General features: G+C 33.1%; 1 protein-coding gene across 6 annotated transcripts in view; it reads left to right on the top strand.

Annotated features, from left to right (window-relative positions):
- CDC42BPA (CDC42 binding protein kinase alpha) overlaps nucleotides 1–16,578 on the top strand; it is a 338,413-nt gene that overhangs the window by 216,249 nt on the left and 105,586 nt on the right. For 5 of the 6 annotated variants that reach the window (XM_057729074.1, XM_057729072.1, XM_057729070.1 and 2 more), the window contains exons 12-14: nucleotides 7,485–7,618; nucleotides 15,967–16,209; nucleotides 16,463–16,573. In XM_057729074.1, coding sequence (XP_057585057.1) covers nucleotides 7,485–7,618; nucleotides 15,967–16,209; nucleotides 16,463–16,573 — 488 coding nt within the window. The remainder of the gene's footprint in view (nucleotides 1–7,484; nucleotides 7,619–15,966; nucleotides 16,210–16,462; nucleotides 16,574–16,578) is intronic. The other variant, XM_057729071.1, reaches the window with a different exon arrangement.

The following is a 16,578-nucleotide window of genomic DNA, read 5'->3' as shown; positions in this document are numbered from 1 at the left end:
AAGTCCCTCATTTTGTTCTTCTTTAGCCTTCCATTTCTTTGCTGAGACTTTCTGTATCTTTTCTCAGGTTTTCTATTATTCATTTGTTTCAAATATGTTTATAATTGCGCATCAAAGTATTTTTATCATAGCTGTGTTAATATTTTGTCAGATTATTCTGACATCTCTGTTATTTTGGTGTCAGCATCCACTGATTTTTTCTCAGTCAAGTTGAGATTTTTCTAGTTCTTGGTAGGATGAGTGATTTTGATTAATGACTTGATCTTATTTAAACATTCCATTTTAGCTGGTTTTTCCTGACACCACTCCAGCAGTGGAAAGGGGATTGCCATCTCCTTACTGCCAGGTCGAGGTAGAAATCCAATTTCCCCACTTGGCCTCCCTTGATACCTAAGGAAGGGCTCCTTGTTATTCCTGGAAGGGAATGGGAGTTCCAGCCCCCTTCCTGGTTTCTACTGATACTGTAGTAGGGGTGGCCTTATTACTTCTGGGCAATGGTGAACGTTCTTACTCTTTTCTGATACCACCCCAATGGGGAGAAAGGAGAGATGCTCATTACTGCTGGGGGCGGGGATAGAAGTCCTGGCTCCCCGTGTGATCTCCGCTGACACGGTGTTTGGGAAAGGGCTTGTTTTCAGCCAAGGGGGTTGAACATCCTGCCCCCCCCCCCCCAATTACTTTTGTGGTATGTGTGGGCACTTCATTGTAGACTTGTGATTGGAAAAATAGCTCCTCACTTGTCTTTTGCTGACACAGGTGGGCATGGGGCCACAGTGTTCTCTGTGGTGTTTAACTTGAGCAGAGTGGTTATTTTTCTAAAACTTCTCTGTCTTGCTAGTTTGCCCCTTTCTTGGTTCTTTAATTGGATAGAGTAGCCTTTTGTTAGGGCTTTCGTTGGTATTTCTGGGTTGCTGGCTTCTTCAGCTATGAGTCTGTGAAACAAGAACCAAACAGAAAACCCAGGGAACTTAACGCTGTGTAGTTTCAATGTTCCTGACACACTGTGTCAGGTTCTGTTGTCTCTGGCCAGTCATCCTTTTCCTCTCTAATTTCAGGCTCCTTATGTTTGTTTTATGTATGATGTCCAGGGGTCTTAATTGTACTTAATGGGAAGAAGGGGAATACATCTATTCCATCTTTCTTGAAGCAGAAGTCCCCAGAGTAAGTTTTTAAAATATAGATCTGGTCACATTACAGCTTCAGCATACATGCTCCAGGTTCATTTCTTGTTGCTACTCCCTCACCCACTGATCCTAGCCATGGTGAACTGCTTTTAGTTTCACCTAATCACCTCCAGGTTTTTCACATATTTGGTTGTTGTTTTATACTTAATCTTCTTTTTCTCCACTGCCCTTTCATTCACTTTGTTATCTATCCATCTAAACATCTATTTGTTTCTTTCTTTTTGCTAATTTGTTTTTTGGAAGCACTTTTCACCTGGCAAACTTCTACTCCTCTATAAAACTTTTCACCACCAACACATTTTTTACAGTTTATTTATTGCTTTACTTACCTCACCAATAGACTCTAAACTCCTTGAAAACAGGGACTTTGAGTATTTTATTCATTGACATGTCTAAGTGTCTGTAATAGTGCTTGGCACATAAAAACCCCTAAGTCAATATTTGTTGATGAATGAGTGAATGAACGACTAAACAAAACCTCACTCTTGGAAATCTCTGACCACTTCCTGATGTATCTTCCTACATTATGTCTTTATAGACAATTCCCAACATGCTCACATCCCTTACATACAAATAAATGGCCCCTGGAGTCACCCAATTGGGGAAATTGATGGCCATTAAATTATTGGTTGAATAATGTCCTTCCTTTACTTTACTGCTACCTTCTCCCTAAATTTGGTGCTTGTAGGACTACTCTTTACTCATTATATTTTATCACTTCCCAGAGGTGGAATAGAATCAGTGAAAATAATGTGTGAAAAAGGCTATATCCCTCTTTTCAGTATTCTTCCTTCCCAAGTGCTGTTTTCTTGATCATGTGTTAGTCACATGATACTCTTGATTTTATTCCATCTCTTCAGTATCTGTCATTCATTCATTCATTCATTTTTTAACCTTTTTTGTTGCAGTAAAAAATACATAACATAAAAGTGACCATTTTAACCATTTTTAAATGTGCATTTCAGTTAAAGATTAAGCACATTCACAATGCTGTGCAACCGTCACCACCATCCATCTCCAAAACCTTTCATTATCTCAAACTGAAACACTTTACCCGTTAAACAATAACTCCTATTCCTCCCAGCCACTAACCCCTGGCATCCACCATTCTACTTTCTGTTTCTTTGAATTTGACTACTCTAGGAGCCTCATATAAATGGAATCATAAAATATTTGTCCTTTTCTGACTGACTTATTTCACTTAGCATAGTGTACTCAAGGTTCATTCATGTTATAGCATGTATCAGAATTTCCTACCTTAATACAATATTCCACAGTATATATATATATATACACACACACACCACCTTATACAATATTCCACAGTGTGTGTATATATATATATATACACACACACACACACACACACACCACATTTTGTTCATTTATTTATTGCTAGACCCTTGGGTTGCTTTTTTTTATTGTGAATAATACTGCTGTGAACATGAGTGTACAAATATCTGTTCAAGTCCCTGCTTTCTCTTCTTTTGGGTATATGATAAGAGGAATTCCTGAATTATATGGTAATTCTGTGTTTAAATTTTTAGGAATTGCCATACGGTGGCTGCACCATTTACCTTCCCACCAGCAACATTTATTCTTTCTTAATTCAATCCATAAACATACTTACTGAGTTGCTTCTGTGTACCAAGAGTTACACTAGGTACTAGAGGCATAGTGGTAAAACTGAGGTTATATCTATGTCTTATTCATAATTGTATCCAAGCCATCTTAAATATGTTGATGAAGAGCTAGAGATAAAACATGGCTTGCCCTAAGGACCTGCCTGATGAGTAGTGCCTGTGGCTTTAGCCCTGGCTCTAAAGGGAAAAAAGTATCCAAATCACCTTCACTCTCTTGTGCCTCTAGATACTTCATAAGCAAGATATTTGTTACCCATCATTAATGTCTTTCTATCTTTTCTTTCCCTATGGCAGTGTTTTCCAATATTTTAAGTCCTAGAAAAATTTAATACATTTATAATTATTTACAGTTTATTTTTAATATCTGGTTTCCTCATCACACTCCAAACTCTAGGAAGGCAGGACAGAGTTTCCTGATACCATGTAACAGACACTTAGTACGTATATATTGACCATCTGCAGACAAAATAAAAGTTCATATTCTCATTTAATATTTTTACATGAGAAAATAAAGGAATGTTTTTTTGTTTTCTAAATAAAACATTTATTGTAACCTATAATGTGCTTTATAACCCCTGTTCTTTTCATTGCCTCAAGGTTGGTGGTTTGCACCTCCAGGTACTATCTGTGTCTCTCCAACTCTAAACTGAAACAGCCTTGCCCTTTCTCTGTCTCCCTCTGTCCCCTTTCTCCCTCTTTTTGTCTCTGTCTCTCTCTCTCTCTCTCACACACACACACATACATACAAACACACACACATACTGTCCTACGTTAGGTAAGTAAGGGAGAAAAATAGTGAATGGAGGGGAAGGTAATAGGGGAATCTATTTTCCTTCGTTGTGGTTAGAAGTAAAATTTCTTCACATCAGAAGAGTTATGAGTTATTTGAGAAATAAGACCATAATGGAAAGCTGTGACACTGCTCTTGTGTATCAGAGGGAGGTGCTTTGATTGTTCCGCCCACCTCCTGTGACTCCAGTCTCAGCCCCTCTGCAGTTTACCAGTGTTCCACTGTGAGTGCCGCTTTAGTCATGCCCTTCTCTTAATTCCTTTATCATCCGCATAACCTGCCACACAATTTGCATTTGATTTTCTGCTTTATTTATGACTGAGTGTTACTCTTGTCTTCCTGTCCGCTTCAAGACAGAGCCCGTATTTTATATTTCTCTTGTATACCGCACAGTGCAAAGAAAATTAATATGTATTGTGCCCTACTTAAATCTTATTACTAACAGATTGAGTTTCAGTATTCTACTAGCAGCAGCGAGTTAAGAACCATTTAGTTGGTATGAACTAACCTCACTTCCCTAGTACTACTTTTCTATTTATTTATTAAAACTAGTTTTTAATAATTTCATCTAAATGTTTTGCCTAGTCATGTTGCCATATATTTAACAGATGTTGCCATATATTTAATAGATATTTTTCATAGTCTTTGAGGATTTCTTTCAAAATTTTAGTCCAATTTACCATTTGTTGTAGTGAAAGTGAAGGCTCTTCTGCCTGAACCATTTTATAGTAGCTGGCCAAAGTTCAATACATTCTGGATTTTTCTTGATTTGGGGTTTTTATCTTTGGGGTATACAAAATTCTGTGTATTCCAAATTATAAGTACCATACTTCCCTCCATATTAGTGGATTTTATAAATAATTGGGTGAATTTGTCTTCTCCAACTTCTTTATCCAGTACATTTCCTCATGAACTTCTCATAATTTACCTGTTGTTTAAATGAATGTTTTGAGTTTTTCAGGCATTTTTAAAGTGTCTGAAATATGAGTCATGAAAATCTGATATGTATTTTATATACAGTAAAACCTTGGTTTGCGAGCATAATTCATTCTGGAAGCATGCTTGTAATCTAAAGCCCTTGTATATCAAAGCGTATTTCCCCATAAGAAATAATGGAAACTCAGATGATTCATTCCACAACCCCAAAATATTCATATAAAAATGATTACAATACAGTAATGTAATACAAAGTAGCAAAGAAAATACAAAATATAAAGAAAAATAAACAAATTTACCTTCACTTACCTTTTAAAACCTTCGTGGCTGGTGTGAGGGAGATGAGAGAGGAGAGTTATTGTGTAGGAGGACTTTCACTATCACTAACAGAATCACTCCTCTCTATTGGCTCAATGGGATCTTTTTCTTTTCATGCAGCTTTAACAAGGAACCTATCGAATGACACTTGCTTTTGCCTCCTTTTGAGGATTTCGCAGAAATGTGACATTGCATTGTCATTAAACAGATTCATTGCTCGCACTGCTACAGCCTTATTTGGGTGGTGCTTTTCTACAAAATTTTGCACTGTTTCCCACATTTTACACATCACCCTAATCTCATTTGTAGTGCGGGATTCCTCTGCCTTTTTCTCCTCCTCCTCCATAACCTCTTGCTGTTGCTCGCAATGCAGATCCATCAGTTCGTCAGTGGTCAGCTCCATTGGCTCAGTTGTGATTGTGTGATGTTTGGCGTCACATACTACTCGTATTGTGAGACATCACTAGTTTATCAAGTTACAATTTATTAGAAACGTTTGCTTGTCTTGCGGAACACTCGCAGAACAAGTTACTTACAATCCAGGGTTTTACTGTGTCTACTTAACTCCGTTGCAAAGCTGCCAACATGAAATGTCTGGGATGAAACTAAAATTTAACCTATATTGAAATAAAACAATAAAAACACCTCAGAGCTATCACATTTAATACATTTTGCTGTAAACTTTATATGATGCAGACATTTTAAGAAATACTGATTTTGTTTGTTTGTTTCTAACAAAGAGCAGTTTAGATAAGTGAATGACTCAGTCATTTGCCAAAAATTTTAGCAAGCAAGGGAAGAACTTTTCAAAGTAGTAGAAAGGAAGTGAGCATTCTCAGAAAGCATTACTAAATGTACCATGTTACTACTCTAGGTTGATATGCCTTAACCATAAAATTTGATTAAAATGACCCCAGGAATGACAGAAATCAGCTGTGTCACATACTAAATTTTGACTCCAAGTTATTAGAAATAACAAAGTAAATAGATACCTACTTTAGAAATCGTTGAAATCCTAAAAATGCTGAAAACTTAAAATAACAAAAAAATACCTTTAAAGATGTTTGAAAGAAAATTTAAGATGTTTATACAGAAACTTCTGTATAAACAGAAAAATTCACACATGAACTGCTGAAATTTGAGAAAATGGTAAAATGTAATTTTCTGAATATAAGACTAAGTACCCTGTGATCCTTAAGATTAAACATCCATTGATTTTTTTTTTATTGTTCTTCAAGGAAAACACTTATTAATACATACTATTAGACAAAACGAAAACTAATTAGATGCAACTTTGCAGATATTTTCAAAATTGCTAAAAACTATGCTATCTATAAATGTATTTAGACTTTCATAATACCTAAGATAAATAAGTTTTTAATAAATCTATATGTTTAGGGCACTGAATATTAATAAATTATTTTATTTAAGGATTCTAGAACCAGTTAGTGTGTAATACATGAATACAGTTAAGTGACTTCTTGGCTACAGGACTTGTCTATACAAAGAAAATGCTCTTTTCAACGGGACTAATGTATTATAAACATGTCTTCATTTATTGAAAGCATCAAACTCAGCAATGTGCAATGCTTTGTGCATTTATTCCCAACCTTTACTTTGTGAATGAGCTACCTGGGAATCTTGTTAGAATATAGATTCATTAGGTCTAGGATGGGGCCTGAGATTCTGCATTACTAACAAGCTCCCAGAGGATCTTAATGCTGCTTGTCTGGGGATGACACTCAGAGTAACAAAGCTGTAAAGAATAGAAAATATCCAGAACAAAATTAACAATGAATGTACTTAGATTTCTCTGTTTTCACTGGTTTCAGTTCTTTAATTTGTTAATTTACTTTTGATGCTAGGGATACTTCATATCAATTTATTAAATTTTATTTAAGCATATGTTAAGATTAAAAATTTTGTTTTATAATAACTCTTCTGAGCTGATAATGTTAAACATTATATAATTACATTACTTTTTAAGTTGGAAAGGTTGATGTAAGACTGGTGGGCTGGAGTTAGCTCTGATACTCATTTAGCAATGTGACCTTAGGCAAGTTACTCAACTCCCTAAGCCTATTTCAGATATTTACTTTTAGAAATCAGAGTTTATTCTTCAAATCACCACTAGTGAAACCAGGTGGGGTGATCTGAAATCACAAGTAGAAGCAAAACCATCGTACAATAATTTGAGTAATATCAGCAGAAGAATGCTAACTACCAGTAGAGGAAAACTGATCTGTTTTGTTTGTTTGATTGGTTGTGTTCTTTTTTTCTTAGTTTTAAGGTTTTAATTGATTCTGAAAGTACTGTGTTTTGGAAGTATGATCTTTTTGTTTTTCTAGTAGATATGTAAGGCATTTTTGCACATAAATTTTGTGCAGAAACTTTGCACATAAAAATTGCTCTTCACACTGGCATTACCTATTCACCATCTTTACAGAGAACTGATAAGCATTTAATTGTCATGAGTCAGTGGCATGTGGTGTCCATAAGCCAAATACCAATTTCAAAGTACTTAATTTTTTTTAAATTCAGTTGTTTTAAACCTTGGTTTTGAGTATTTATTTTTCTGCAAATAGTAAAAGAACCATTGTTTCCTGTTTTTAGAATCAAGTCACTTGGAACAGCAACTTGAAGAAGCTAATTCTGTGAGGCGAGAACTAGATGATGCTTTTAGACAAATCAAGGCTTATGAAAAACAAATCAAAACATTACAACAAGAAAGGGAAGAATTAAATAAGGTAAAAATATATAGATAGATTGTTAAAGCCTTTTCTCGATTCTTAATCTTGTTTAGTTTGTATACTGAAAGCATTCATAATGAATTACAATAATATATAGTATACTTTATCTTTAAAGAGTTGGTTTAAAAATTTAAGAATTATTTTGGTGTATGCCATTTGATGAATGGCTAGTCATGAAGAAACTTTTATATTTTTGAGGCTTCAAAGTTCAGAATCTTGTTCTTTTGGAGAGTTAATAATCAAAGGACTTGATTAAAAGTAAATGTTATTGAAAAAGAAATATTATGAAGAATGAGAGAATAATAAAAATTTATTTAATGTCTATGGAAAAAGTGAAAAATACAGGCATATTTTCATTGTGACTTGCTAATATGAACATTCTTAAAATATTATGATAGAGAATTTCTTTAATTCTTCAATCATTTTTTAGATGTCAGTTTACCTTTTGAAGCATGGAATAAGCTAAAGTTATTTTCGTAAGAACTTTGTGAACACGTAAATGTTACTATAAACAACAAAATTTATTAACAGCTAGGACACTGTAACACAGTCCAATAGGGTATATAATATTTAATCACTAGAGAAAAAATACTTTATTTAAATGACATGCTGTGTGTACTTTGCCTTTAACAAATTTTAAAATGGTGGAATTAATACTATCCAATGCAAAAAAGAAATGAGTGGTTTATGGTGCAATATAAGTTGTATTCAATGATGTTGTATATAATTCATTGATAATACAGATGAAATCCTTCTGGGGAAGACTTATAAGTCTTGTTACCCATACAAAAATGGTGGTAATTAAAAATAAATAATCTTTTGCTAATAAAGCTAATCAAAAAGATTAACAGAGAAAGCTATGAAGGTCAAAGTGAATTAGATTAGTATATTTTTACTTTTTTCTTGATTCGCTTTCAAGCAGTGTTTTGTATAGATTGATTTATATTCATGGTCAATTTAATAATTGGAATTTATTACAGAGGTCTTGTTTGTTTTAATATTATTATTAGTGGTTACTGTTACTTAAAGGTAGTATTTAAAGGTAGGATTACTCAGCCAAACTTAGTTAACATAATAAGGATGAGCATCTGTATCTAGATTTATAGTAATATGCTTTGCCAATTTTTAATGTTTTAATATTAAAAAATCCTTTTAGTATATTTTGAGAAGAGAGTAGTGCTGAAATGAAACATATTATATTGATAAAGAGTTTTAAATGATTTGCCTGATACCCTACAGGCAGCAGATATTCTTTTTAAGATTTTTTTCATTTGATGCATATAAAAAATAGATGCAATATTATGTAAGTTTTGATGCAAATAATAAAATGAACCTAACATCTAACTTAAGAAATAGAATATTACCTATTTTATGGCATAGCCCTGGGTAGTCATTTCCTATCCTTTTCTCCCCACTTCCCTGACAGTGGTAATCACTGTTCTGAGTTTTATATCAATCATTCCCTTACTTAAAATTTTTTTGCATTTATTAGTGTATCTGTAAACAGTGTATTAGTGTTGCTTGTTCTTGAGCTTTGTAAAATGGTATATGCAATCTTTTGCAATTTGCTTTTTCCACTCAACATTTTTTCTAAGATCTATATAGCTGTCAATCATTCATTTAGTTGCTATAAAATACACATCTCAACATTCACAATTATCTAATTTTTTGTTTGGAGACATTTAGGTTGCTTATAACTGATAGCTATCATAAATGATGCTGCTATGACCATTCTTGAACATACATCCAGATACACACACACACACACACACACACACACACACACACACACACACGAATAGAATAATTGGGTCATATGCAATGCTAATATTCTATTTTTTAATGATAATGCCAAATTGTTTTCCACTGATTATACTGACTTATACTCCGGTAGTGTACAGCAGTTTTTATATTCAACAGTACTTTGTATTGCTAGATATATTATTTTTGGCCAACCTAATCTAAATTGACATTTTAGGTCTAAAATGATGTTTTAGTATGGTCTTAATTTGCATTCGCTAATTACTGAGGAGGTTGAGTATCTTCACACATGTCCGTGTATCATTAAATTTCTTCTTTTGTGAAATGCCTCTTAATATCCTTTATACATTTTTCTGTTGGGTTGTCTGTCTGTTCCTTATTGGTATGTAAGAATTCTTGAAGTTTTCTGGACATACTAATCTTTTGTCGATTATATATGTTACAGATATCTCCCAGCTAGTGGCTTGTCTTTTCACTTTCTTTATGGGATCTTTTGATTAACAAAAGTTCTTAGTCTTAATGTAATCAAATTCATCAATCTTTATTTTTATGATTATTGCATTTGCTCTCTTATGTAAGAAATCTGAGGTAGAAAACAATTCTAAATTTTTATCTTGAGGATTTTTAAGTTTTGTTTTCATATTTAAATTTTTAATGCATCAGAAGTTTATTTTTGTGTATCATATGAGATAAGGATCCAATTTTACTTTTTCCCACATGGCCAGCCAGTTGTTCATTTACTAAATAGACCCCACCTTCCCTCAGTGGTGTGCAGTGTCACCTCTGTAATATATTAAATTTCCATTTATGCATGTGTCTATATCTCAACTCTATTCCTTGAAAACTGTGATGGGATTTTGATTAAAATTGCATTAAATCTATAGAACAATTTCAGGAGAATTGACATTGTTATAATGTTGAGTCTTTCAGATCTTATCCATATTTATTAATATCATTGTAAATGCATACAGGATTCAAGAGCAAGGAATGATGATTACAATTTACATTCAGAAAAAAGCAAAAACAAAACAAAAACAAAAAACCACATGGCTTTGCTGTACTCCAGTTCTTACCTTTAGGGCAACACAATGAGAGCTAGCTGGATAAAACCCTACACATATGGAAACTGGTAGAGAAGGAGTCCTGAAAAAGTGAATCAGGGTGTTTATATAGAGGAGAGAGGTGGATGCTTCCTGCTTCCCCTCTATCTCTACCCACCTTTCTGAGGGTCTCCTTTGAAACCCAAAGAGAAGGATCTAGGACCCTTTGGAATATAAATAAGTCACTCCAGTGGAAAGATAAGTCTGAGTCTCCAGCTCTGTAAAGAGGGTATCTCCTTAGTCCAGGCTCTTGTCTCTTTCTCCGCCCTTCCTTGAAATGTAAACACGTAAGTCCAGGAGTTGAATCTCTGGAGTTTTTTCACTATGTATCTAAATTAGTCATAAATTATTTTACGAGGCTTGCTTTTAATCCATGTCCCAAGTTTCAGTAAAATGTTAGAAAGGCTTAACTACAAAAACATAAAATTATTTTCTCTACAGTCCCACAGTCTTTTTACCCACAAACATGGTATATCTCTCTGTATCCTTAAAGTACTTTAAAATGTTTCTCCATAAAAATTCTATACAGGTCTTGTTTACCTTTTCTTAAATTTATTATTCTACATTTTCATATTTTAAATGGTACCTTTAAAATTATACTTTCTTCTAATTCTGTTCTAGCGACATTGCTAAATTCTTATTAACTGTAATAATATATTTGAGATTCTTTAAGATTTTACAAAATAATGACAGTTTTGTTTCTTAGTCTTTTTTTTTTTTTAACTTTTCTTTCTTTCCTTGTCTTACTGTATAAGCTAGGACCTCAGATACAACATTCAAAAGAAGTGATGATAGCAGGCATCCCTATCTTATTCCTGATTTCAAAAAAATTGCCTTTAATATTTTACCATCAGTGATAATGTTTTCTGTAAGCTTTTGGTAAATACTTTTTATCAGGTTAAGAAAGTTATCTTCTATTCCTATTTTGCTAATAATTTTTATCAAAAATGGGTATTGAATTTATTAAATGTGCTTTATTGTAACAAATTTCTAGGAATTTGTTAATATCTATTGATGGAATTATGACTGTTCTCCTTTAATAAATTGGTTTGGTGACTTACATTTATAGACTTTTTCTAAGGTTAAACCATTTTTGTTTTTCTCGGTTAAAACTAAGTTGCCCATGTATTGTCTCCTAAATATTAATATGGTAATGTAGGTAACAGTTATGTTGCATCTGTTCTGATAGTACTGTTTTAAGTGCTTTACATACATTAGATCATTTAATCTTTTAAAGAATGCTGTGATTTAGGTATCACCAGCAGCAGCAGCAGTAGTAGTAGTATTTTTATTTTATAAATGGTGAGATCGCACACAGAGAAGTTAAGTACATTTGCTCAAGACCATAGAACTAGAAAGTGGGGGAACTGGAATTTCAACACAGGGAGTCTAGTTCCATAGTTCATGTTTATCCACTTTATATATCACTGAACTGATTTGCTAATGTCTTTTTTTAAGGATTTTTAATTTGTATTCTTCAATAAGATTGGACTGTAATTTTTTTTTCTCTTATCTTTCTGGTCTTTTTTTTTTTTTTTTTTTTTCTTCTTGGTATCAAGATTATACTGGTCTCATAGAACTAGCTGAGTAGCACTGCCTCTTTTTCTGTTCTCTAGAAAAATTTGTATAGGGGGAACATTTTGTTCCTTGAAACATTGGAATAATCATCTGTAAAACCATCTGAGCCTGGAGATTCTTTCCCATTGGGAGGATGGGGAAATTTTGTTAGCTATTGATTTAGTTACTTTAATTGTTATAGGACTATGCAGGCATTCTGTTTCTTCTTGAAGCAGTTTTGATAAATTTATTTTTGTAGAAATTTGTTCATTTCATAAGTTGAAAACTTTGCTAACATAAAGTTTTTCATTGCATCCTTCTACCTTTTTTGATTTCTCCTAGATTTATAGTTTTAACCTCTCTTTCTTTCTTAATATTATTTCTTTGTGCATTTATTCTTGTTCTGTTATTTGATCTCACCGGATAATTGGTGAAATCAACGAACAAGCTTTTTGGCTTTGTTGATCTCCATTATTCTCATGTTTCTTTTTCATTAATTTATGTTCTCTATTATCATCTCATGTTGGGGGAGGGGGTTAATGGGTTGTTCTCTTTAACTTTTTATGTGGAATTTCATTGAATTTCAACTTTTTTTTAGTTTCAATATAGGTATTTCAGGCTATAAATTTCCTCCTATATATATATACCTTTTACTGCATCCCCAAGTTTTTGTCTGTACTAATCATTTTTATTGTTTTTTGTATTTAAAATGTTTTTAGTTCTAAATATTGTAATATCCTTTATGATTTTTCTCCTTGATCATTGAGTTATTACAGAATTTAGGCTTTTTATTTTTTATTTCTATTTTAATGGTAATATTATTAAACAACTTGATCTGCATGATATCTGTTTTTTGAAATCTGCTGAGAATTACCACATGATCTAAACTGTTTCATTTTTAAATATTCACTATATGCTTGAGAAGAATGTGTTTCCCAATGTTGGATGCCAGCTTCTGTATATGAAGGTTGTTAATTGAGCTTTTCAAATCTTATTTATATTCACTATTTTTTTAACTGCTTGGTTTATCTATTAATGATTGAGATATTGGAATTTCTCATTTATGATGATGTATTCACCAGTATTTCTGTGAAATTCTAGCAATTTTTTTTCTAATATATTTTGAGTCTATTTTATGGAATGCACAGAAATTTATAGTGGAATTTCTTTCTAGTGAATAGAATTTTATCATTGCTATAATAATGGTTTTTCTATAGAAGTGTAGATTTTGTTTCTTTATTTGGTATAACAAACTGCCTTTAACTGGTGAACTTAACCCTTTTATACTTATTTTGACTACTAATCCATATGAACATTTCTACCATTTTGTTTTCTGTTTGTCATGCTTTTTCTATGCTTATCTTGGTCTTCTTTCTTGCTTTTGTTTTTTGTTTTTTTTAAACCTTTATTGGAGAATAGTTGATTTACAATTTTGTGTTACTTTCCGCTGTACAGCAAAGTGAATCAGTTATATACATATATCCACTCTTTTTTAGATTCTTTTCCCATATAGGCCGTTACAGAGTATTGAGTAGAGTTCCCTATGCTATACAGTAGGTCCTTATTAGTTATCTGTTTTATAAATAGTAGTGTGTATATGTTGATCCCAATCTCCCATTTATTCCTTCCCCCGCCCCCCCCCCTTAACCATAGGATTGTTTTCTATATCTGTAACTCTATTTCTGTTTCGTAAATAAGTTCATTTGTACCATTTTTTTAGATTCCACATATAAGCAATATCATATGATATTTGTCCATCTCTGTCTGATTTACTTCACTCAATATGACAGTCTCTGGGTCCATCCATGTTACTGCAGATGGCATTATTTCATTCTTTTTTTTTTTTTATGGCTGAGTTCTTTTTTTAAATTGTGGCAAAATACGTGTAACATAAAATTTACTATCCTAACCGTTTTTAAGTATGCAAGTCAGCAATTTAAAGTACATTACATTGTTGTGAAACCCATCTCCAGAATTGTTTTCATATTGAAAACTTTTTTATTTATTTTTAATTGAGGTTTTTGTTTGTTGTTCTCACTACTCACTCCAGCACTTTCTAGTAGAATTGAATTTTATCGTGCATATTTAACAAAAGCTAAATTTAATGTCTTAAGCTACTGCTCCCAAACAGATTGAGGACTCTATTACTTCTTCCCATCTACTGTGCTTTTTTGGACCAAAATTTTAGTTATGTCCATTTTGTTTACTGTACAAATGAGACATTTTAATAATACAACGTAAGTTTGTCTACATTGATATTTGTATACCAATTTCTTAGCCCTCCACTTCTCTTTCATTAGACCTTCCTTCTAAAATCATTTTTCTTTTTCCTGAAATAAATATTTAGAGGTTCCTTTAGTTCAGATCTGGCTGTGGTAAGCTCTGTCAGTTTTTGTTTATATGAATCTCATTACTTTTTAGCCTCATACTTCAAAAGTAATTTTTCTGGTTGTACATACTTAATTGTTTCCTCATCTCTTTAAAAATATGTCCCCCTTTTACTATTGCTACTTCTTTTTCTTTTCTTTTTTATTTTTGGCTGTGTTGGGTCTTCATTGCCGTGTGTGGGTTTTCTGTAGTTGTGGCAAGTGGGGGCTACTCTTCGTTGCAGTGCACAGGTTTCTCAGTGCAGTGGCTTCTCTTGTTGCAGAGCATGAGCTCTAGGTGCATGGGCTTCAGTAGTTGTGGTGTGTGGGCTCAGTAGTTGCACACAGGCTTCAGTAGTTGTGGCATGAAGGCTCTAGAGCACAGGCTTAGTAGTTTGGCACACGGGCTTAGTTGCTCCACGGCATGTAGGATCTTTCCGGACTAGGGATCAAACTTGTGTCCCCTGCATTGACAGGCAGATTCTTAAGCACTGTGCCACCAGGGAAGTCCCTACTTCTTAGATGTCTGCGCTAATTATCTATTTTTTCTTTTTGAGGAAGGGGAGTAGCTGATTTGTCTTTTTTTCCTCTGATTTTTTTTTTTAATTTGAGGTTTATATTTTATTTTTTAAAGTTTTGGGGTTTGAGTTTCTTATTTTTCTTCATAAAGGTAGAGCTTTCTATACTGGTGGATTCATGTTTTTAATTTTAATACTTATGTATTTTTTATTTCTAAATGTTTTATAAAATTGTTTTATAAACAATTTTAGTAGTCTTTTTGTCTGGTAATTTTTAATAGTCTTTCATCATTTTCCTATTTTTATGATTTCCTTTTATTCAGATATTTCATATATAGCAATTTTATCAGTATGTGATAATTCTAATATCCAAATACCATTGGGTTTTATTTTTATTGTTTATGATGTTTGCTTATGATTGTTTGTCCTTTGGGTGTTTGAGAAATCTGTGGTTGTAAGCTCATATTTGTATGCTCTTTTGAAAAAAAAACAAAACCCTAGATTTCATTGAGATTCTTTTCCTCAAAGATTTGCATTTCCGTTTGATGGGAGGCAGGTGGTTCTACTGACCAGAGTCTACTTTAGCCTCTTCTAAGTTTCTCACTTTAATTAGAGAGTTTAGCTTTTCTTTTTGCTGCTGGCCCAAGAGTTAGTCTCCACATCGGATACAACCCTTATTTTTATCACTGTAATCATTCGATATATATTTTTTTAAATCTCAGAGATATCCATTAAATTTCACAAAATGTTTATTTTGACCATTGTATCTTGTATTCCTATACCATTTATTTATTTATTGAAACTAAGGTACCAGAAGGTTAAATCAGCTGTTCCTTTTGAGTTAATGTGTTAGCATAAGGAACTGAGAATGTGAACTGAGCACCATGTTCCTAGTACCTGTTCAAAAATAGTTCATTTATTTTAATTTTGTTCTGAGCTGAATTATTTTGGCTCTTCTTGACTTCATGGTAGCTATTTTGATGGCCAAATTTGGTCCCTAGGTTGCAGAATTGGTAACTTATATTCTTTTTACAAAACTGTAGGAACTAGTCCAGGCTAGTGAGCGATTAAAAAACCAATCCAAAGAGCTGAAAGACGCACACTGTCAGAGGAAACTGGCCATGCAGGAATTCATGGAGATCAATGAGCGGCTAACAGAATTGCACACCCAAAAACAGAAACTTGCTCGCCATGTCCGAGATAAGGAAGAAGAGGTGGACCTGGTGATGCAAAAAGTTGAAAGCTTAAGGCAAGAACTGCGCAGAACAGAAAGAGCCAAAAAAGAGGTTAGTAGTCAGGCAAATTTTGTAGTGCCCATGGGGTAGTGATTAAAGCTGCTTTTTCAGACTAGTAAAATAATATATATTTCATTCTTTAATTTTTGAAAAACACGGTTTTTTTTAGTTTGGTAATATTATTTAACATGAATTTCAACATTTGAGTTATCTGCCTATTGCAAGGTAAATTCCCATGGGGAAAACATTGTATTGGAAAAATAATTATAACCACGAACTCTGCTTTTTTCATTTTATATTAAAGCTGGAAGTTCGTACAGAAGCTGTAGCTGCTGAAGCATCTAAAGACAGGAAATTGCGTGAACAGAGCGAGCACTATTCTAAGCAACTGGAAAATGAATTAGAGGGACTGAAGGTATT

The sequence above is a fragment of the Hippopotamus amphibius genome, chromosome 3 (genome assembly GCF_030028045.1).
Source record: "Hippopotamus amphibius kiboko isolate mHipAmp2 chromosome 3, mHipAmp2.hap2, whole genome shotgun sequence".
NCBI lineage: Eukaryota > Metazoa > Chordata > Mammalia > Artiodactyla > Hippopotamidae > Hippopotamus > Hippopotamus amphibius.
Note: the sequence above shows the minus strand (reverse complement) of the source record. Positions and strands in the feature narration are given on the sequence as shown.